Below are 23,305 nucleotides of genomic sequence, written 5' to 3' on the forward strand. Positions count from 1 at the left end.
CATTGATATATTTGCATGCACTTTATTATTCAAAGAAGTATATGAACGTGACAAAGATATAACTAGCAAGATGTTATTTCAAAGGATCAAAGGATCAAAATAAGCTTTATTCGGCTTTTGAGTTTTAAAAACCATAAAAGCAGCAAAATGAAGTGCATTTCATACAAAAATATCTCAACAATACATTTCATAATTGAAATAGGAAATAATTTGAACCCAACTAAAATAGTTTAACAAAAACTACTATTCAAAGTAATAACCCAAGATACACAGAATCCCCCCTATTTCACCCGATGTTATGGTGAATCGGTGGTCGGGGACCAGGATAGAAATCGTGCAGGTCCCAGATACAGATGGGACCATCTCCAAGTTTGGGTTTGGTAGATCTCAAATAGGGGGCAATATTCCTGTATTTAAATTTAATTAAGATCAAGTCCCCCGAAACATTTTTGGGTAGATGACCAAGCCACCCCACTCTTCTGACGCTCATTATCCCGCCGTCTAACGTAGATGGTAATGATCTATTGTTTTTGAGCCAAAAGATGGCTTTGTTCAGTAGGTCCTGGTGTAGCTCGCGTTTGCCCGGACTGAGAGGAGGGACCCCAGAGAGAACAGTGACGTATGGGGCTGCTTCGGGGGGTAGATCAATACGATGTCTTCTTTCTAGGGGGATCATATGAGCTCTATGTGGGGCATGTTCAGAATTACAAGTCGCTTTTTGAACAGTGTGAGTGGGTGGTATCAGAGGGGAGTTGCAAGTTTGAATTATCCTGGGAGCATTGTTAGACCTTTCTCGGGTGTTATGGTGGATATTAGAAGCGGTAGAACGTGTGGGTATAACAGTATTACCAGTTACTGGGTATGACCCAATTACAGTTTTTTCGATTCTGGCCAGCCTGCCCACCAAGTCATTTACTTTTGCTACCAGTGGAGATAGAGCAGTGATGAGCAGTCGCTCTATTTGGGCCAGGAGGGTCACTTGTAGGGGGGATGAAGAGTCATTTGGACGAGTCTCTGCTTTATCCAACGTAGATGTGGCTGGGGTGGGAGCAAGTAGAGAGGAGCTGCATTTATTGGATAGAGAGAGGGTTATATCGGGAGATGCCTGGGGAGAGAAATATACTAAATCAGTGTCTCTGGCCACTATAGGGGGTGTTAATGCATCTGGGATATAGTTTGTGCCACACAGATCGTTCAGCTCTTCCCAGATGGACATTATAGTTTGTAGTCTGGATCCGGACGACAACAGTAATTAGTTCAAAGCGCTAGAGGTTAAAAGGATAGAACCTGACTATACCTTATCCTATGATGGAACCAAGAGTGGTGGCCCGTCCCGTCCTCTTTGTGCCTCTGAGGGCCACAGAGGGCCCGCCCTTTGCCCGGGCTTCGCCCGGCGCGTCCCGCGCGCGTCCTCGCGGGACGAGAGGCGTTCCGCTGTTTAGTAGCGCCCCCGGGCGCAGGCTGTGGTGTCACCGGTGCGCCGGTGAAACTCCGGGGCACCTGGGAAATGAAGTCCCTGGCCGTTGCCCTCACGGCGCTGCTGGGAGAGCTGGTGTCGGTGTCTTAGCCGTTCCCCTCACGGCGCGGTCTGTGGCCTCTGCTGTCGGGCTTGCCTTGCCCCCCACTGAGCGCTCGGCGCTCCGCTGTTTAGTAGCGCCCCCGGGCGCAGGCTGTGGTGTCACCGGTGCGCCGGTGAAACTCCGGGGCACCTGGGAAATGAAGTCCCTGGCCGTTGCCCTCACGGCGCTGCTGGGAGAGCTGGTGTCGGTGTCTTAGCCGTTCCCCTCACGGCGCGGTCTGTGGCCTCTGCTGTCGGGCTTGCCTTGCCCCCCACTGAGCGCTCGGCGCTCCACTGTTTAGTAGCGCCCCCGGGCGCAGGCTGTGGTGTCACCGGTGCGCCGGTGAAACTCCGGGGCACCTGGGAAATGAAGTCCCTGGCCGTTGCCCTCACGGCGCTGCTGGGAGAGCTGGTGTCGGTGTCTTAGCCGTTCCCCTCACGGCGCGGTCTGTGGCCTCTGCTGTCGGGCTTGCCTTGCCCCCCACTGAGCGCTCGGCGCTCCGCTGTTTAGTAGCGCCCCCGGGCGCAGGCTGTGGTGTCACCGGTGCGCCGGTGAAACTCCGGGGCACCTGGGAAATGAAGTCCCTGGCCGTTGCCCTCACGGCGCTGCTGGGAGAGCTGGTGTCGGTGTCTTAGCCGTTCCCCTCACGGCGCGGTCTGTGGCCTCTGCTGTCGGGCTTGCCTTGCCCCCCCATGTTATTTCATTTGCATTGGCTATTTGGCCTTTGTTTGACATGTTTTCGCTTCCCCTCCCCACAGTTGTGCCTCTGCTCCATTCCTCCTCCAATACCTTTCAACCTTTGTCTAAGGAGATCATGTAACAAAAGTATAAAACCTGCCTGCAGAACCTTGTAGAACAAGTTACCTACCTTCGGTAACGATATATCTGTAAGAAACAGTAGTTAGTATTAGATTCCTTACCTTAGAATATCCCCAGGCGTCAGTCTGGATCCGGAAACTTTTGCGTAGCAGTACCCCTGTGCGTCGGTAGGCGTCGTCTGTAGGCATCCCCTGCGGCTCCGCGTCCGTCGTCGGCGTCGTGCGCCATGATGACATCGCTGGAGTATATAGACGCCGCCTCCGCGCGCTGACGTCAGTTCTTCGCACACAGCTTTTCCGCGCCAGAACACGCAGAGCCATGTAAGAACCAACACTGGTGCCATGCGAAACTAGGGCCCTGAAGGGGATGACCTTAACCCTATGTATCAGTTCGCAGAACGGGGAGGATGGGTGGGGCGGTAAGGAATCTAATACTAACTACTGTTTCTTACAGATATATGGTTACCGAAGGTAAGTAACTTGTTCATCTGAAAGAAACAGGGTAGTATTAGATTCCTTACCTTAGAATAGATACCCCAGCAATACCAACCCCGGTGGTGGGTCTGCGAACCAATACAGCTTACACCAGAAAGTCCTGGAGGACAGAACGGCCAAAAAAGCCATCCCTCCGGACTTGACTGTCCAGGCAGTAGTGCCTTGCAAACGTGTGCAGCGAGGCCCACGTAGCCGCCTGACAAATGTCCTGCAAGGGGACTCCCCGGCCCAGGGCAGTAGTAGCCGCCATAGCCCGAGTGGAATGGGCCCTCAGCCCAACAGGAGGCTCATTCCGAGCCAAAGAGTAGAACGCTTTGATGCACAGGACGACCCACCGAGAGATGGTCCGTTTATGCACCGCCCTTCCCTTCTTCGCACCCACGTAGCCAACAAACAGTTGGTCATCCACCGGGAACTGGCGAGTGCGATCCATATAAAATGAAAGCGCACGTTTTGGGTCCAGACGATGGAGCCGCTCTTCATCCTTTGAAGGATGCGGAGGCGGGAAGAAGGAGGGTAAGGTGATGGACTGCCCGATGTGAAAAGCAGAGACTACTTTGGGCAGGAAAGAAGGTCTAGTTCTCAGAACCACCTTGTCTGGATGAATGGACATGAAAGGAGGTTTGACAGAAAGAGCCTGGAGCTCACTCACTCTCCTGGCAGAGGTGATGGCAACCAGGAAGGCCGTCTTTAAAGTCAGGAGACGGAGAGGACAGGAATGAAGTGGCTCAAAGGGAGCGCACATCAAGAAGGTCAGAACCAGGTTCAAGTCCCACTGAGGCATCACAAACGGAACAGGTGGATACATGTGTGTGATGCCCTTCAAGAATCTCGTTACAATAGGGGACTTGAACAAAGAAGGTTGATCAGGCAGCCTTAGAAAGGCCGAAAGGGCAGAAAGGTAGCCCTTGACAGTGCCCAGAACAGAGCCCTGCTGGGCAAGAGAGAGAAGAAAGAGGAGAACCTCGGAGAGAGGGGCAGAAAGAGGGTCCACAGCCTTTGCTGTGCACCATGCCACAAATCTGTTCCACCGGCAGGCGTATACCGACTTTGTGGAGGGACGCCTGGCTGCCAGAATCACATCACAAACTTCAGGAGGCAAGTCAAATGGCCTCAACTGTCGCCGCTCAATCTCCACGCATGGAGGTGGAGACTGGACAGGTTCGGGTGGAGGACCGTCCCCTGCTGCTGCGACAGAAGGTCCTCCAGAAGGGGCAGGCGGATCGAGGGACCGACTGACATGCTGAGTAGCTCGGGATACCAGTACCTTCGAGCCCAGTCCGGAGCCACAAGGATAACTTGGGCCCGGTCGCGCCTGATCTTCGTCAGCACTCTGGGCAGAAGTGGTATAGGCGGAAAGGCGTACAATAGACCGCAACTCCACTCGCGCCGAAAGGCGTCGCCGTGCGAGTGCCGTCTTGGAAACTCCAACGCGCAGAACTGATGACATTGCGCGTTCTCTTCTGTGGCGAGTAGATCTAACCAAGGCTCTCCCCATTGCAGAAAGAGGCCTTTCGCCACGTCCGAGTTCAGATGCCATTCGTGATCCACCGAGCACCGACGGCTGAGTTCGTCCGCCCTGGCGTTCAGAGAACCTGCCAGGTGTTGAACCGTCAGAGTCACGCTCTGACGTTCCAGCCATTGCCAGAGACGCAGAGTCTCCTGGCAAAGGGTCCACGACCCCACTCCGCCCTGCTTGTTGCAGTACCACATGGCGGTGGTGTTGTCTGTGAACACCTGCACTACACTCCCGTTGACAAAGGGGAGGAATGCCTTCAGTGCTAGACGGATCGCCCGCAGCTCCAAGAGGTTTATATGGAGCCGGGACTCCGCCGGAGACCAGATGCCTCTGATCTCCGCCTCTCCCAAGTGGCCTCCCCAGCCCTGGAGGGATGCGTCCGTCACAACCACGTGCTCCGGTTGGGGAAGGGAGAGGGATCTGCCTCTGACCCAATTGCGGTCCGTAAGCCACCACTGCAGTTGTCTCGCCGTGCCCTCCGAGATCAAGACATGGTCGGACAAGTTGCCCTGATGCTGGGCCCACTGAAACTTCAGGTCCCACTGCAGAGCCCGCATCCGCCACCGGGTGTGATGCACCAGAAGGATGCAGGAAGCCATCAGCCCCAGCAGCCGCAGCGTCAACCTGACCGAAATCCGGGATAACGGCTGAAAGATGGGAATCAAAGCCTATATATCCCGGACTCGCCGTTCCGGAGGATAAACCCCAAACTGCGCCGAGTCGAGAACCGCTCCGATGAAAAGGAGCTTTTGAGAGGGACACAGGTGTGATTTCGGCACATTGATGGAAAACCCCAGCTCGTGCAGGAGGTCTGCCGTCATCTGAAGGTGGTGGACGACTGTCTGGGGCGAGCCCGCCTTCAACAACCAGTCGTCCAGGTAGGGGAAGACTGAAACCCTCAACCGGCGCAGATGGGCTGTGACCACCGCCATCACCTTTGTGAACACCCGTGGGGCGCTGGTAAGGCCGAATGGGAGCACGATAAACTGAAAGTGCTCGTGGCCTACCGTGAACCGCAGGTAACGCCGGTGGGCCGGCAGGACGGGGATGTGAAAATACGCATCCTGCAAGTCCAACGCTACCATCCAGTCTTGCGGGTCTAGAGCAGCCAAGACCTGAGCCAAAGTCAACATCTTGAACTTCTCCTTCCGGAGAAAGCCGTTGACGTTCCGTAGATCCAAGATAGGACGTAGGCCCCCTTTGTCCTTCTTGGGTACCAGAAAGTAGTGGGAATAGCAACCACACCCTACTTCTGGCCCAGGAACGCGCTCGATGGCCCCCTTGGCCAAGAGGGCCGTAACTTCCTCCTGCAGAAGTGTCAAGTGGTCCCCCGACACACGGTGGTTCTGCGGTGGCATGGCTGGAGGAGTGGTCTCGAAGGGGAGGGAGTAGCCCCTTCGGAAGAGCTGCAGCACCCACCTGTCCGATGTGATAGTGCGCCAGCGGGAGTGGTGATGGCGAACCCTGCCACCCACTGGCGTCACATGGGCCTGAAAGCACGGACTAGGAGGATTTGGAGGCCGATGCTGCGGGGGGAGGTGTGGTCTGACCTCGCCGTTGTCCCCGACCGCCTCCACGGTGGACTCCACGGCCGCCACCGCGTTGAGAAATGTGTTGCGGCGCGTGGCTGGCAGCACGTGTGGGACCGCCCCTTCCTTGGCCACGAAAGGAGCGAAACAAACCCGTTTGCTGGCGCTGGGTCGAGAGACCCAAGGACTTGGCCGTGACCCTGGAGTCCGTGAAGCGCTCCAGCGCGTGGTCCGCTTTGTCGCCAAACAGGCGACTGCCATCGAACGGCATGTCCATCAAGGCATTCTGGACATCTGCCGAAAAGTTGGCGGACCTCAGCCAGGCGTGGCGACGAATCGCCACCGTCGTGGACATCGCTCTGCCCAGCGAGTCGGTCGTATCAAGACCACACCTGATGGAGTATTTTGCCGCGTCTCGGCCTTCAATCATAGCCTTGCCGAGCTTTGCCCGTACCTCCTGCGGGCATTCCGGCAGCAGGTCCGCAACCGTATCCCACAGAGAGTGGGAGTAGCGGCCCAAGAGGCATGCGGTGTTGCAAGACCGCAGTCCCAAACTCAGGGACGAGAAGACCTTTTTTCCATACTGGTCGTACCTCTTGGATTCCCGGTCGGGCGGGGCCGACGGGAATGCGGTCTGGGAAGTCGAGGCCTGGATCACCAGACTCTCAGGGGTGGGATGGGTGGACAGGAACTTGGGGTCATCCGGACACGGACGGTGGCGTCTGGCCACGTTCCTATCAACAGGCGAACCTGAAGCGGGCCTGGACCAGGTGCCCAAAAGAACATCAGACAAGGCTTCGTTGAACGGCAGCAGTGGCTCCTGTGGGCATGACTGCGGTTTGAAGACCTCAGTGAGGATGTTAGGCCTCACGGCCGCGACGGGGAGCTCAAGGTGTAAGGCCTTGGCAGCCCTCATCAACACCACTGAATAAGCAGCCCCCTCCTCCGAAGCTACGGTAGGAGGCGAGACAAAACCAGGGTTAGGAGAGTCGTCCAGACCACTGGCGTCACCCAAATCACCTGTCCAGTCCACATTGTACTGACACTCGCGTGACAGAGGGTCCTCAGACCCCTCCCAACCCTCTCCGTAATCTACATCTTCACCATATTCGGAATCAACAATGTAGACCGGCTCCCCGGGGTCCACAGGCCCCATCGGCGTCGGAGTCGGGCGACGCCGGTCCGACTCCGCGTCCGGAGTCGGAGAGGGTATGGGGCCGGCGCCGCCCGGGGGCGGCGTCGGGGGCAACCCCGATGGAATCGGTGCCGGAGAGGCCGGTAGACCAGCCGGCGTCGACCCTGAGGGTCCCTGCGGCGCCGGGGTCGGAGCGTCAGCGGCGCCGGGGCCGGAGCACCCGACGGCGTCGAGGCAGGAGCACCCAAACCGCTAGGGCCCCCGGACGGGAGCACAGGGCCCGAAGGCGCCGTAGGCCCCGTCGGAGGAGACAGTGCCCTCATGGCCATGAGGAACTCCTCTATCTCCCTGGGCGTCGCGCCTTGCCCAGGGACTGTAGGGTATGGAGCAGGCCGCGCCGGCGACTCAGGCGGAGCCGCGGGGGTGGGGCCACCCGAACCCCCGGCCGCATCGCGCGCGCGTCGGGGGGAGTCGGGGGTACGATGACGACGCCCCGACTTCTTGTGTTTCCTACCTGAGGAACCAGAGGAATGGCGACGACTTCCGGAGCGCTCGTGGCGGCTCCGCGACCGCTCTCTCGACCGCTCCCTCGACCTCCGGCCGGACCGGGACCGCTCTCGACGCAGGGCCGACACCCACAGCTCGAGTAGCTTGCGGGACCGCTCCCGCCTAGCTTTACTCGTCAGGGCCCAGCAGTCGACACAGTCGTCCACGGCGTGGTCGGGGCCCAGGCACCGGAGGCAGAGTCGGTGATGATCCGTGACCGACATCGTGCGGTCACAGCCGTCACAGTTCTTAAAACCGGGCATCCTACCGGCACCGTAAGAAGAATCAAGGATTCACAAAACTTTGGTCAAAAGACCGGAGTACTGCACTTCTCGGATCTGCGCTAACTGGCGCGGAAAAAAGAAGAACTGACGTCAGCGCGCGGAGGCGGCGTCTATATACTCCAGCGACGTCATCACGGCGCACGACGCCGACGACGGACGCGGAGCCGCAGGGGACGCCTGCAGACGACGCCTACCGACGCGCAGGGGTACTGCTACGCAAAAGTTTCCGGATCCAGACTGACGCCTGGGGATATTCTAAGGTAAGGAATCTAATACTAACCTGTTTCTTTCAGATTGACAGCGTCTATGAGGAATTTACTTTCCTCACTCAAATTGGACATCATGTCCATGATCAGTTCCCTGCTTGCAAATAAATCACTCTTGACCCCATAGAACCTGTATTGCAATGTATTAGTCTTTATGGAATGCTTTCCATAAAGCTTGTGAGGCCCAAGGTGTTTTCTTGATTATTAAGTACCTACTCCTTATGTATTATTACATAGCGCTTCAAAGCCTTGACAAGGTCACAAAGGTGCCCTGATTTTTAGTGGTTTCCTGCGCTGGCTTCAGATCTGAGGTTGAAGGGGTATTAGTTAGTTTGTCCTATGAAAAGCTGGGTGCATAGGGTTTGACATCTAGGCACTGGTGTCTCACAGAGCGTGAGAACAAATGCAACTGTTGCTGTGATGTCTGTAAATCTGCAGTTTTGAAAACTCGACTGGGATGTGAATGGTTGTGGAACAGTAACAGGAACACCCTATAAATGTTTGCCGCATCCAGTGGTGCTGTGGACCTAACCCACTAAGACCCGGAGATCCTTTCAGGAGCATGTTGACCCTACTAAGACGCAGAGATCCTTTAAGTAGCATGTTGACCCCACAAAGACGCAGAGATCATTTCAGTAGCATGTTGACCCTACTAAGACACGGAGATCCTTTCAGCAGCATGTTGACCCTACTAAGACGCGGAGATCCTTTCAGTAGCATGTTGACCCTACTAAGACACGGAGATCCGTTCAGCAGCATGTTGACCACACTAAGACGCAGAGATCCTTTCAGTAGCACGTAGACCCTACTAAGAGACGGAGATCCTTTCAGCAGCATGTTGACCCTACTAAGACGCGGAGATCCTTTCAGTAGCATGTTGACCACACTAAGATGAAGAGATCCTTTCAGTAGCATGTTGACCCCACTAAGACACTGAGATCCTTTCAGCAGCATGTTGACCACACTAAGACGCAGAGATACTTTCAGCAGCATGTTGACCCTACTAAGACGCGGAGATCCTTTCAGTAGCATGTTGACCCCACTAAGATGCGGAAATTCTTACAGTAGCATGTTGACCCCACTACGACGCGGAGATCCTTTCAGTAGCATATTGACCCCACTAAGACGCGGAAATCCTTACAGTAGCATGTTGACCCCACTAAGATGAAGAGATCCTTTCAGTAGCATGTTGACCCCACTAAGACGCTGAGATCCTTTCAGTAGCATGTTGACCCATGCAACACTTGCTGTACAGCAAGTCCATAGGTTAGTGGGATTGGATCACCAGAAACATGGCAGGAAAGGACATCAAAAAATGAATAATATAATGTAGGGTCGGAATAAACTAGAACAAATTGTATGCATTTAAAAGACAAAAATACATCAATCGTTAAAAACCCATTCTGTTACGCAAGGTACTTACATTTTTTATTATTAATGGATACCTGGTTACCCGTTGCATGGGCTTCAGTAGAAAACTAGACAAAGGCATTCCTTTACAGCGTGGGTCCATGGCTAACCGCTGGGAAAATTAGAGAGGCAAAAAGTTAGCAGGACACATACAACTAATTCCTAACAAATCACTACTGGTATTTGTTGAATGATGGCAAAACTCATGCAGACACACATATACAATCAAAGTAGCAGCCTGTGCAAAACAAAGCATGCAAAGAAAACTCAACAAAGGAATCCATAATCAGCGAGAGAACAAGTTCACAGGATGAATGCTCTGAAGTGAGATAGTCTCGAGCTGACAAATACAGTCTTTATTTTGTGCGTGATTGAGGTTGTTTATCCATACTAATATTATAAAGAGAGAGCCCAAACCTTTGAGGCGGGTAATCTCAGTAACCACAGCACCAATCATAACACCCAATACAGCGTTGGAAAGGGCAGTTGCAGCAAAAGGACATAGGCTATGCAGACGGCCACCATATATATATTTTTTTTGCAGAGTTTTATACAGCGCGAACTTGACCTGAACTAAATCAGGTATCAGAGCGCTTTACATAGCACCAGTTACGTTACATGAGGACACACATTCATTTTTGTTAGACACGGGGAGATTAAGTGATTTGCCCAGAATCACAGGATGTTTGGCGTCGTTACCAAGACTCGAACCCAGATCCCCAGGTCCGAGGTCGAGCACCTTAGCCGTTAGGCCAACTCCTCTATACATTTAAAAGGAAAAAGAACCGTGCCAGCAAAGTAGTCCCTTGTGGGCGTGTCTGCGTTGTGCTGTAGACGTGGGCTGGGGGCATGACTAACGCTGGGGGCGTGTGGTACGGCCATCACATCGTGGGCTGTGGGCGTGTGCTGGGGGCGTGACAAACGCTGGGGGCGTGTGTCCGCCCTTCATGCCATGTGAGTCGTACATACAAGCGCCAATTACATTGCTGCGCAGCATCAAGAGGCACGCTGGGGGCGTGAGAAACGCTGGGGGCGTGTGTCCGGCCTTCATGCCATGTGAATGCAATTGTGCCGCATCAAGGGGCACGCTGGGGGTGTGAGAAACGCTGGGGGCATGTGCTACGTTCCGCCCTTCATGCCATGTGGGTCGTACATTATTCAGAAGATCGTCTGCTGTGGCCGTGTGCTGGGGCGTGACAAACGTGTTCACCTGGAAGCCTGGTAAGTAACGTTACTGCAGCCTCTCCTGCACGCTGTTACTGAACTCTCTCATTCAACGAAATTACACGTGCCTGCTACCGTCAACCAGGGCTCTAGCCGGGCTCAGGCGGCGGATCAGTACACTAATTACACGCGCCTGATAACATCAACCAGGGCTGCAGCTGGGCCTCAAGCGGGGGAACACGCGCCTGCTAACATCAAACAGGCCTGCATTTGGGCCTCAAGCGGGGGAACACGCAAATGAGCGTGTCTGCGGGGACAATTACTGCAGCCTCTCCTACTCGCTGTCACTCAACTCTCTCATTAAACGGATTTACCCGCGGCTGATAACATCAACCAGGGCTGTAGTCGGGCGAGATTTTAAAATAAATTGCCCTTGCCAAATGCACACATTACACACATTCTATTTCATACCCGGACAACGTCGGGACGGGCTGCTAGTTCTTAATAAAATACTAGTAGTTCCTATAACACTTTTCCTATGCACTGCACACATCCTGGTCATAGTGGGTCACATAGTTTAATGTAAACTAACAATAATACAATTCTATCAATAAGTCACAACTAAAGATGTTGTAACTTCATAAACAGGGAATTTCCATTAGACACATAATAGTTTGTTTTCCCTTTAAACATTAGATTGTCTAAAATAGGTTAACCAGTGTCTTCGTACTCACCAAGAGCACAGTACAGGTTAGCATATCAATTAAGCAAACAACGGCATTAATAACAAGGGGGTGTATTTTAATTCAACCCAAATCGAAGGCAGTAGAATGAAACTATGAATCAGTACAAAGATGCAAATATTTGACTGGCAGGCTGAACATGTCTCTTCACAACTAAAAAGAATGCATGCGTCTTTTAACGCAGGGGGACATGGTACTTTGCACCTTATAATACATAATCACACCATCTGCCTTTTCACAAACCACTTAAATCGTTCCACTTTAGAAATTGTGCGCATAGCAAAATATAGGTGCCACTCACACGTGTGGACGTCAGTTACTTTCTAGACTGTCCGTCTAGCTCCCAGGTGCAGAGCCCAACAGTATAGAGGCTTTGGCAGCTGTGCACATCTCTAAACATTTAGATTAGAAAATAAGCCAGTTTTCAAAATGGGAAGGATGTAAAGGGCTGTGAAGAGTATATGGTTAGACAAAGTATCTACCAGAAAAGCTTTACCGAAGGTATGCAATTTGTTCTTCTGATAGATACTTCTAACCACAGATTCCTCACCATTAGGATATATACCAAAGCAGTACCCTCCAGGTGATGGGTCTGTCAACTGGTGCATACAAAAATGCACTACTAGACTGAGCCGGAAAAATACCCATCTCAACAAACGTGGCTGGATTTATGGAGTGATGTTCACGTAGCAGCCTGGCAAATATCCAGAACAGACACTTTGCGTGCCAAATGCAGTGGTAGCAGCCTTGGCACTAGTAGACTGAGCTCACAAACCTTCTAGTGACTGCTTCTTGGATAATGTATAGCAGGCCCACTAAGAGATGATCCTCTTGTGCACTGCCTTGCCTTTATTTACTCCAGCAAATCCCCCAAATAACCGATCTTCTAACATGGTGTTCCCTGGTACGATCGATGTAAAAGCTAAAAGCCCTTTTAGGATCCTGCCAGTGGAGTTTCTGCTCCTCCATAGGGAGGTGAAGTGGAGCATATTTCGCCAGTAAGGTGATGTTTTGCCCAATGAGAAAAAAAGTCACCACTTTCAGAAGAAAGAAAGCTCAGGTTCTCAGAACCAGCTTGTCTGGGAAGAAAGTAGTGTATGGAGGGTTGACGAAGACGGCTTGCAGCTCCCTCACCTGTCAATGTTATGGTAATAAGGAACACTGTCTTGAGGTGAGAGGGCATAGAGGGCAGCTTTACAGTGGTTCAAATGAAGTACACAACAGGACGGTGAGACCAAGTTAAGATCTCACGGAGGCATTGTAGATGGAGAGGGTCGGAACATTTGTTGCAAACCCTTCAAAAAAAACTACCACAACCGGTGATTCAAACAACAAAGGATGACCTGGCAACTGCAAAAAAAAAGCCAAAAGAGCTGCCAGGTGCCATTTAACTGTGCCCAAAGAAAGTCCTTGCTGGGCGAAGGTCAACACAAAGAATAGTACTTTGGATAACCTGGATTGAAGTGAGCCAATCTGTTGAGTAACGTACCAAACTACAAATTTATTCCAATGGCAGTCTTGACTGATTTTGTCAAGGGTTGTCTGGCTGCCAAGATGACATCTACAATCTCAGGAGGGAGATGGAAGGCAATCAGCTGTTTGCGCTCAATCTCCAAGCATGGAGGTGAAGATAGCGCAGACCTGGGTTTAGGACTAGGGGTAGACGGAGTTTCACTACGCGGAATTTCGTGGAGTTGCTCCACCATAATCATTAACCATGAGAGGAGAGTTTGACTTTATGAACTTTGCCTGAAAGCCTCTGCCAAAGAAGGAACGCAGGCATAGCAACGAGGACAATGACTGTATAACAGTAACATTACAGATGATATCCCTTACCCACCAAAACGACTCTGCCCCCTACTCTCCTCCTCCCCTCCGGTCCTTTAGCCCGCCACAACCTCCCTCGAGCTTCTGTCGCCCCCTCCCTAGCCGCCCCCTTCCACAGCCACTTCCTCAACGTGTGCACAACTTTCAAAACAGGAAACTAAAGACAAACAGAAAGCTGTGGATTTCCCACCCGTTCCCTTCCTCCGGGGTCACAGACAGCCTTTCATTCGGCTGCCCTCTTCACACGGTCAGCGCTGGGTTGTTCCAATGCCTTATGCAGGAACGGGCGGCAGACGTGATGCGCTCGTCATATTGATACAAGGAAGGTGACTCTCAGCGACCAATGGTGCCTCGAAGCTAATTCCCATCAAGGCTGCCTTTAGGAAAAGTTGCATGCCAGCACTGATTCACTTCATATGGTAAGGTGGGCAGCAAGGGCAAACTCAGCCATGCGGCGGAATCATAGTTTTTGCTGAACTCCGCGCTCCAAGCAGAGCGTGGAGTTGGCACAACTCTGCTAGTGAAGTGGAGTTCATCATCCACCACTGTTCAGGACCCTGCCTTGCTGCTGTGACAGAATATCCCAGTGAAACGGCAGCCTAAACTAAGAACAGATGCTCATGCCCAGGAGACCTAAATAGCACACTATCTATGCCCAATTTGGTGCCACTGGGATGACTTGGAACTGAAAATGCTCCTTCCCCATCGTGAACATCAGTAAAGACTGTAGGATGGGAATGTGAATAAATACGTTCTGCAGGTCCAACACTACCATCTAGTCTCCAGGATCGAAGAACAGACAAGACCTGGCCTAGGGCGAGCATTGTGAATTCGTCCTTCCCCAGGAATACACTGAGAGGCTGAAGGTCGAAAACAGAATGAAGGCCTCCGTCTTTCTTTGGCACTAGAAAATAGAGAGAGTAACAACCAAAGCCTACTGCTGATGCTGGCAACCTCTAAATGGATGCCTTAGCCTGTGCTTTCTGCTGCAAGAAGGATAGATATTCCTCCATCAGCCATTCTGAGGCAGCTGAAGATGCAGCAAGGTGGAAAGAAATGATACGGCGTAACCCTGCTGAGCAATCTGTAAGACTCAACTGTCCGAATTTATCGCCTACCATTCTGGCAGAAAATATCAGATCCTGGTTGCGACAGGCAGGCTGTGTGCCTTGCATGGCATACTAAAGAGTTTTCAGGCTGTGGCAACAGGAGGGGCGGAGGACTGTGCTGCATGCTTTCCTGTTCTCCATATAGTGCTGCCCCTGTTGTCTATATGGTCTTTGGGTACCAGTTGAAGGGTTTGGTGGACAGGCTGTACTTCATGACGATATTGGAAGTCCCTACCATAGCCACAGAGGTGATGAAACTGTTGGTGCGGATGACAAGGTGAAGTGGACAGACCCATGGAGAGTGCTGTGGCACCACTAACCTTAAAGAGATCAAGGTAAAGTGTGTGTCTCACCAAAAAGGCGAGAGCCATCGAAAGGCATGTCCAATAACTTGGACTGGACGTTGCCGAAAAAGCCTGTGGACCTCATCCAAGCAAGCCTCCTGAGAGTCACACTGGTGCCAATTGCTCTGTTTGGCAATCTATGGTAAATTTGGTGCATCACTCCCATCCTGAATGGCCTGCATAAGGACAGGAGGCAAGTTGTCAGGGGCCCCTGATAAAGCCTGTGCAAATTACTACCAAAAGCCTGAGTATGACACCCTTAGAGGCAGAATACAGTGCAAAACTGATTGCGAGTCTAAAGGGTTTCGAAGTACTAAGATTCCCTGTCTGGTGGTGTGGCAGGGAATGCATTAGGTTTGTCCTTGCTTGTTGAGGCCTGCACCCAGACTCTCAGGCATGGGATGCTGAGTCAAGAAGTCCAGGTCACCCATGGCTGAACGTTGGCACTGGGCTATCTGCCTGTTCACCGGAGGGTTTTGCCCAAGCTCTGAGAAGGGTATCTGTGAGGGTTTCCTTGAATGGAAGGAGAGGCTCAGTATTTGTTTTCCCGGGCTGACACATCTCAGTGAGGGCCTTAGTATTCACCTCCATAGTGGGTAAGTGGAGGTCAGGAAACTCTGCCGTCTTTCGGATCGCACTTTCTTAGCATTGTCTGGAGACAAAACTAGCCCAGTGCCTGGCAATGCATCCAAAACACTGGCAAAGTCATCCTCAGCATCATATGCAGCATTTTAGAGTCTGTGCCAAATAAAGTATGAAAGGTTTGGGCAATCGCTTGGGGCAGTGGCAAATATCAAAATCAGACCAGTTGCCCAAAGGTTACGACCCAAGAAGACGAGGGCTCAGCCTCTCAAAATGGTGCTGGCTCAGAGTCGGAAAGCACAACAAGATGTAATTCATCATCTGGCATTTATGCTCTAGGGTCTGGTTTAGGTTGTGGTGCCAAGATCAGAGTCAGTAGCGAAGCCAGTGCATAGCCCGCTTCAGGTCCAAAGGATCCAGCTGGAGCCGAGGGTGAACTCGATGCCGGAGTCCTAGGTGAAGGCTTTTGCAGTTCCTTGGGTCCCAGAGGTACGCCAGAGCCACAGCATGGCTACACAGAGTTCTAGAGTTCTTCAATTTGCTGCAACGTTGCTGATTGCCCTTGAAATTCAGGTTCCTTTGGTACAAGTGTGGGAACCAGCTCTGAAGGAGAATGGCTTCAGGAGTGAGGCAGAGAGGAACATTGATGTCCTTGTGCTTTCTCTGGAGTTTGAGTGCGGCAGGAAGGTGTTCAGTCACGCTTGGACTTCTTATGCTCTGTCTTCGAGCAGTCATGGTGGCGTTGAGCCTTCTGATGTTTGCCAAATTAGAGCTTTGCATCACGATCTCATAGGACCTTGGGATTGATCAAGGTGCAGTCAGTGCAAGCTTTAAGAGTTGTGTTCAGCCAACAGAGCCACAGGCAAAACCTAATGGGTGTCTATCACAGACATTGGAGTGCAACAGCCGCTTCAAGGTTTAAACCCTGTAGTCTTGGCAGGTGACATTTTACTTTCATCACTGGATTTCTGAAAGAAGTTTTAGTTACAGGTGTCATGAAGAGACAAGGAGTAGCTCCAGATCCACGTCTAGTGCCGCAGAAAGTAAGGAACTGACGTCAGCATGTGGGACCTATATGCGATTACGCATGTTACTTATGGAGAAGAGGGGCGCCAGTATGAAGCACATGACTCCATCTACCCGCGTGCAGGGGTACTGCTCGAAGAGTTTCTGGATCCAATCTGACACCTGGGGAATTTTCTAATTGTGAGGAAACTGTGGTTAGAAGTATCTATCAGAAATAAACTGTTAATCAATTGCACGGTTGCACCAAGAAACTCCTTTAATGACCAAAATGTATAAAAGTAAACTGGTAAAGGGAAACTAGAATGGAAGCTTCATAATTCAAATATATGTACAGTATCACTTATTTGCAAACCAGTTCATTTAAAAATCATTGCCTTAGAGATGAGGAACATATTTATGCAAGTGGTATGAATGCTCTAAGATAAAAACATACTGAACGAATACAAACAAGCTCATAACAACGCCTATAAAACATGAACTAAATCTTAATATTGAGATATTCTTTCTAGGAATGTTTCAATATAAGCAAAAATATAGATAGATTGCTGTAAAGTTTCCCAACTAGCTCCATTACTGGCCATAAAGAGCATAATGTTGTAGATTGAAAAGGTATCAGGAGGTTGGCTTTAGGTGTCAGGGGGGTAGCTTTAAGGAGGTTGCAGTTAGTGCTGTGATTTGCATGGCTTAGGACCAAAGTTTAAGGACTGCAGTGAGCTTGGACCATCTAAGTAACTACCAGACCAGTTAAAGAGGGCCACCATTAACCAAAAACGTAAACCTGCAAAAGTGATGTTTCTTCATATCCATTCAGTTTTTCCTTCTGATTTTCTCGGAACAAGTTCGCTGGGAATATGAGGTCTGCATCAAATGTATGGCTATTCATGAAGGATTTTGAAACAAGCTATACCGAAGCAATCAGTATTCCAAACAGCACAATTAAAGACGAAATAGGCCATTTCGAAAAGACAAATGAAGATGGACCATCTCGAAAATTGGATGCAGTACTCAAATCTTACTAAAAGTGGAGCCGAGAGAGACCCCAAGTGAGGATAATCTAAGAAGTAAGTAGTGATGGGAAACACTGCTGGTGTAAGGCAAAGCCTACATTGGATAGGATGAAGAAAGGACTAAGACACATGCTACTGTTCTAAAATCAGTGAGCATTTTTGGTGCAAATATTTAGACAGAATTTTATTTTAATTTGAGGCAAACAGATTCAACACTAAAGTATGGAACACGCTTAAAATGGCCATAATCCCGTTATGCAGCAACATCTCAAAGGCACTTCACAAGGATGGTATTGATGTTGGACAGAGCAGTGGCTGGGCCAGAGGCAGCCAATGTGTGAAGTGCCCAGATGGACTGAACCACAGGGAGGGAAGAGATACCTGGATATTATTCTATGTGAAGTACTGCCATGCTAGAGGTAGCGAGTGAGGTGACACAGAAGAACAAGTTACTTACCTTTAGTAATGTTTTATCTGGTACAGACTCTATCTAGCCGTAGATTCCTGAGCTCGTCATGAGCCTCGAAGAGGTTAAACCATGCAGCGCCTGTCTTTCTGATGGACTTCCTTAACACCAGGAGACCAAGTCTTGTAAAACTTTTCGACAAAAGGTCGAAAAAGGATCATTAAAAAAGTGACTGGGGGTTGCTCTCTCCAGAGCTGCGCTGACTGGCATGAATAGAAAAAGACCTGACATAAGCACACCGGAGTGGCACCTATATACACACTGCCACGCACGTCTCTTCTGGATTGGACAATACAGACGACAATATGCGCTTCAGGAAGCCAATGTAACTTGCAAAGAATTGGACGAATCTGCTCCCAATGCCTAACCTGGTGATAGCCACTGCGGCAGCATTTTGGATTTTCTGGAGTTTCAAAACCTTCTGGGGTGCAGCAACAAAAAGAGAGAAAACGTAATCCATTCTGGCCCCAATAATGTCAATGGCTAAAGTTGTTTGATTCTTTTTGTTAAGGAGAAATGGTTGTAGTTTAGCGAGTATACGAATTTAGAGAGCAAAATCTCTAACAAGAGCATTTGTCTGCTTCTACATAACAAATTGATTGTCAAAAATCCACTCTTAGAGAAATTGCCTTCCTCCTGTGGTTAGCGTTGGAAGCCTCTACTGTCTTGGAGCGATAGGTAGAGAAAATAATTTCTGCAGCAATCCTCAGGCCCACTGGCAACAACTCAGTGTTGCATTTGTGAATATCAGCAGTCAGTTATCTTAGAACATTTTGCAACCTTCTTCAGAAGAAAGTAATCTTATGACCAAGCAGGGGATGTATACAGTATCTGCAATATGGACTTATTAACTGTAAAGATTTTGAGAGGAGTTTATTGATGCCTGAAGAAATAATGCATTTTGTGGAAGAGATGACGTTTGGGAAACTGTCTAGGTGACTAAGTAGATCAGGCTTACTGATTTGTACAACTGGTTTTATTCCATGTAAATAAACGGAATAAACGTAGAGACACAACTCCAAAGAATAGCAAATACCAAATCTTGGTATTCTTTGTACAGAATCCAGCTGGATTCAAAAAGTCCAAGTCCATCTGCAATGTCTGCAGGTACAGAGTGATGGAGCTAAGTAAGCCAATTTACATAGCCTACTAGGGCAACGGATAATCTCTGGACTGCAGTAACCAACCTTGAGGTCTGTTGGTGTTGAGAAACAGGCTTAGCACTGCATCTAAAACTACAAAACATAACAGTGAAATATGAAATTGGCAGAAAAACGTGTAGAGTATTGTCTGAGTTACTAGTTTAGGAATTTCCAAACAGATGTTGAGATGAGTCATACGTTTTTGAAGTAAGAAGTAATAGAATACCCAAACTCATCCACCCTTCACTAGTGGGCTTCTTAAAAAACAGACTTTCTAGCGAAAATACGTGCATCTTAGCTCATATCCTAGAAAACGCTAAATTCACCGACTCCCCAACAGTTGCAATTACTCTAGACGCAGAAAAAGCCTTTGATAAAGTGGACTGGTTCTACCTGAAAGCGGCGCTAGATACATTCAAATTAGGGCAGAATTTCATTTGTATGGTGATGGCACTCTACTCCAATCCCTCAGCCAGAGTTAGAGCAGGTGGCTGCCTCTCATCCTCCTTTAAGCTAGAACAAGGCACTAGGCAAGGCTGTCCCCTTTCACCCTCTCAATTTCTGCTTGCTATTGAACCCTTCCTTTACCATCTTAGGAACAATGAACGGATTAAAGGGATATGTTTTGGCGATTGCACGGTCAGAATTACGGCCTACGCCGATGATGTCTTAGCGATATTTGAAAACGCCGAGACTGCAATACCGGCTCGAATGTCCTCAATAGGATGGATGGTCCCCGAAATTTTTATCATGGTGGGGTAGGCCAGAAACATTGAAAATTATGATAACCCCTCTAGTTAATTACCTTGTCAGCATGCTCCCAATGCTACTATCGAATGACTTCCTGAAGAAGGTTTAAAAACTTTTCAATACGTTTCTATGGCAGGGCAAGAAACCCAGAATCTCTTTAAGTAAACTTCAACTACCCAAGGAAAAAGGAGGTATAGGTCTCCCAAACTTTAGAAACTATCAGACTGCATGTTTATGTAAATAGGGATCTAACTGGTTTCTCCTACAATCAGACTATATCCCTGTCTGGTTGGACATAGAAAGAGCGATCATTAATAACATGCCTCTCTCTGCTCTTCTAACAGCTGATATTTCTGCTTTTCCTCACTCAAAGTACATTCTGCTCAACACTAAGAGAGCCTAGCTGAGATTAGAACGGGTATCCAAAGCCAAAATCAAAGTTAATAGGTCCACTTGGCCTCCTTATGGTACAACCCGAGTTTAAAGTTAGATGGCAGGTCACTTTACTGGGATCACTGGTCTAAAAACGGAGTAAATCTAGTCAAAAATCTCTTTACAGGTTCATTACCTCTACCCTTCTCCGACCTACAGAACCGACATGGGCTCAAACCTTTAGATTTTTATAAATTCCTAAAACTCAAATCGCTCATTTCATTACGCTCCATCACACCCTCTGACCCTTCGATTGCTGGCAAGGTGGCACAACTCGTAAAAGCTGGACACATCGTCTCCAGGATATATAAACTCCCTCACAAAAATCGCATAGAAAATGCAAGACGACATGGGAAAATGAGGTAAACTCCTCTAAGATCCCATTTGATTGTGAAAAGATTAACCTGACCCCTTTATCTAACAAAATTTTGCCTATACTCTCACAAACCAAGATAATGTTAATAAATAGATCGTACTGGACACCAGAGAAATTTTTTAGCTTAAACTCAGCGATAGCCCCACGTGCTGGAACTGAAAATCTCACGTGGGTAACTTAGCCCACATGCTCTTTTATTGCCCTTCCTTACAATCCTACTTGGACAAGATCTATAATTATATACACAAAATCTTTCACTACAGACCTCCAAGAGATTTCTCCTACATGTTATTGGGAGCTCTAGATCCTCAACTTGTAAACATACAAGATCGGCAGTTGATGGACCTCATGCTCACACTAGCATGCAAAGTCATTCTAAGCAAGTGGAAAAGTGCCGGTGAAGTTTCCTTTAGAATGTGTAAAGACTGGCTATTCTCTTTGAGAGGTGCTGATAATGAATCTCTCCATACTTCTCCATGGCGTAAATCGCACAGAAAACTGTGGGGCTCCCTTGACTCTTTGTACTCATGTTATGACCCTCCATAAGCTCGCAATCAATTCAATTCAATTCAAAGAATCTTTATTTCGGAAAAATGCCATAAAAGAAGACAGCAGTAGTGCATAAAAAACAGTGCAAATAGTTGACGGTTAAAGAATAGTAAGAATGATAGCAGCAAGTTCAACCGCAGACAGATTTAGTAAATTCATACAAATTCGACACAATTTACAGCGAACATTAGTTAAAAAAATAAATTAATTTCATATTAGCATTTAAGAACAAGATAAAAAGAAAATATGTGACCATAGGCAAACCCGGCTTAAGTTCAGGCAATTAGGAGCCTGCGCTTATGCCACATGGCAGCCAAAAAATTTTAAACAGCACATACGGTCGGACCAGTTGTATCAGTTTTAAGTATTCTAAATGCCTGCATACATTGTTTAAAGGCTACATTTTTACATAGTGGAACAAGCCAGTAATTCCTAGCCCTATGATACCCTGAGCAAAAAACAACACATGTAATTCGCTTTCAGTATCACATTCACAAGCTGGACAATTTTTCGGGGCAGAGGGTGACCACCTGCTAGTAAAGGCTCGCAACGGGAGGACACCATACCTCCACTGAACATACAGTTTTTTGACTAACACGGGGTATTTATCATCAAGAAACTGCTCAAATACATAGCAATCTTTAACTTGCAGAAAGGAAGCAGTGATTTAATGCCGCACTATCTAACCCCCAAACTGGTTCAGTCTGTCTGCACGGAATATTTACATTAATTGGGTGCGAGACAGTCGTTTGCAGCGCGCCTCTGCGTCTAACCACAAATCAGGGATCTCTAACCTAATAAATTCTTTTTTTATATAGGCGAGCCAGGGAATGTTTCCTGAACCTGTAGCAGTCAATATTTCCTTTAGATCCTCTCTATAGTGTATCAGCTCCGGGGTAACCCAGAGCCTACGCCAGAATCTCAGGGGTTTTAGAGGTAGCTCTTCATCGATAGGTCTGATTCCCAGGTCTAGCCTTAAAGGAAGCAGTGGAGAACTGAGCGGTAGAGCAAATAGCCCTCTTAAAAATTTGTTCTCAGTTTTACTAATTTCGTACCTGTTGCAGAAGCCCCAGAGTTCGCCCCTGTACATGATGGCACCCCTCGCTTGTGTTTTGTACACCTCCAATGGTGGTCCCACGGGTTGATTAGTGGACTTGTTGGATAGCCTAAGAATTCTGCCTGAGAGTTGGGCCAGTTTGAGTTGTGACTTAATCTGCTGGGGTCCCTGTGAGAAGTTGGCCTGATGTGCAGTGCTCACTATTCTAGTGATCACTATATATCAGTCCAAACAACCCTTATTGATGATTGGTTGTAAGTCAACCTTATAGACCAGCTATCCTAGTAGCATGGATACGAGCAGTCTAAGGCTAAGACTCTAGAGGGCGTGTTAAGCCAGCTGTTTTACCATCACATTACCCCTTGAACACCCAGTGAAAGGACACCACACAAGGGTTATGAAAATAAACAGTGTATTTATTAGAATCACAACAACCCTGTACTCTTTATGAGGACAGGGTGCTAGGCACACAACAAAACTCTTACGAAAATACTTAAGTTAGCACGTTGTACACAAATGCCCGAGGGGCACGAAAAACCATATACTTTAAAAGTGGAATGCGAATTACTAGCAGGTAAGTAACAGTTCTAATAGGCTTTGGAATCGCTAGGACTGGACTAGGGAATCGTTAGATTACTACTAGGAGACCCAGGGGACTCGGGTGCAGAGTGTGCACTCTCACGCGGGATGCGGGACAAAGTCTATGGAGGCTAGTAAAGGCAAAGTTAGTGTTCACGGGCGAACCCGACCTGGTGGGAAGAAAACGACAGTGGATCCTGACCCTAGGATAGTGAGGCTATGCTGGGACACCGAAGTGCCGAAGTTACCTAGCCCAGGGGCTGCAGCTGCATAGGTCTGAAAAGACGTCGGGGATCTCGTTGCCGGACCAGGAGCCTGGAAGGAAGAAGTTGCTGGCAGGCGACCAGTGAAGAAAAGTTCGATGGATCCAAGCCTGGATCAAGGAAGAAGAAAACCTGAAAGCAGAGGGGACCAAGTTCTTGAATCACTAGCCAGTGATTAAGTGGGCACCAGGATGGCACCGGGCGAAGTCACCGCAGTCAGGTGAGTGGGCGCTGCTGGGCTCTGCAGTCTCTCGGACCAGGAGGCGTTGTCGGCGACCAGGATGGAGGTGCGAGCTATCCCACGAAGGTTCTTGCTGTCGACGTCGCT

The 23,305-nt window shown here is 49.3% G+C and overlaps 1 protein-coding gene across 8 annotated transcripts in view; it reads right to left on the minus strand.

Moving 5' to 3' along the window:
* ITSN1 (intersectin 1) overlaps positions 1-23,305 on the minus strand; it is a 1,522,922-nt gene that overhangs the window by 49,670 nt on the left and 1,449,947 nt on the right. For all 8 annotated transcript variants that reach the window (XM_078656938.1, XM_078656936.1, XM_078656937.1 and 5 more), the window contains one exon: positions 9,575-9,673. In XM_078656938.1, coding sequence (XP_078513064.1) covers positions 9,575-9,673 — 99 coding nt within the window. The remainder of the gene's footprint in view (positions 1-9,574; positions 9,674-23,305) is intronic.

Source organism: Lissotriton helveticus, chromosome 8 (assembly GCF_964261635.1).
Source record: "Lissotriton helveticus chromosome 8, aLisHel1.1, whole genome shotgun sequence".
NCBI lineage: Eukaryota > Metazoa > Chordata > Amphibia > Caudata > Salamandridae > Lissotriton > Lissotriton helveticus.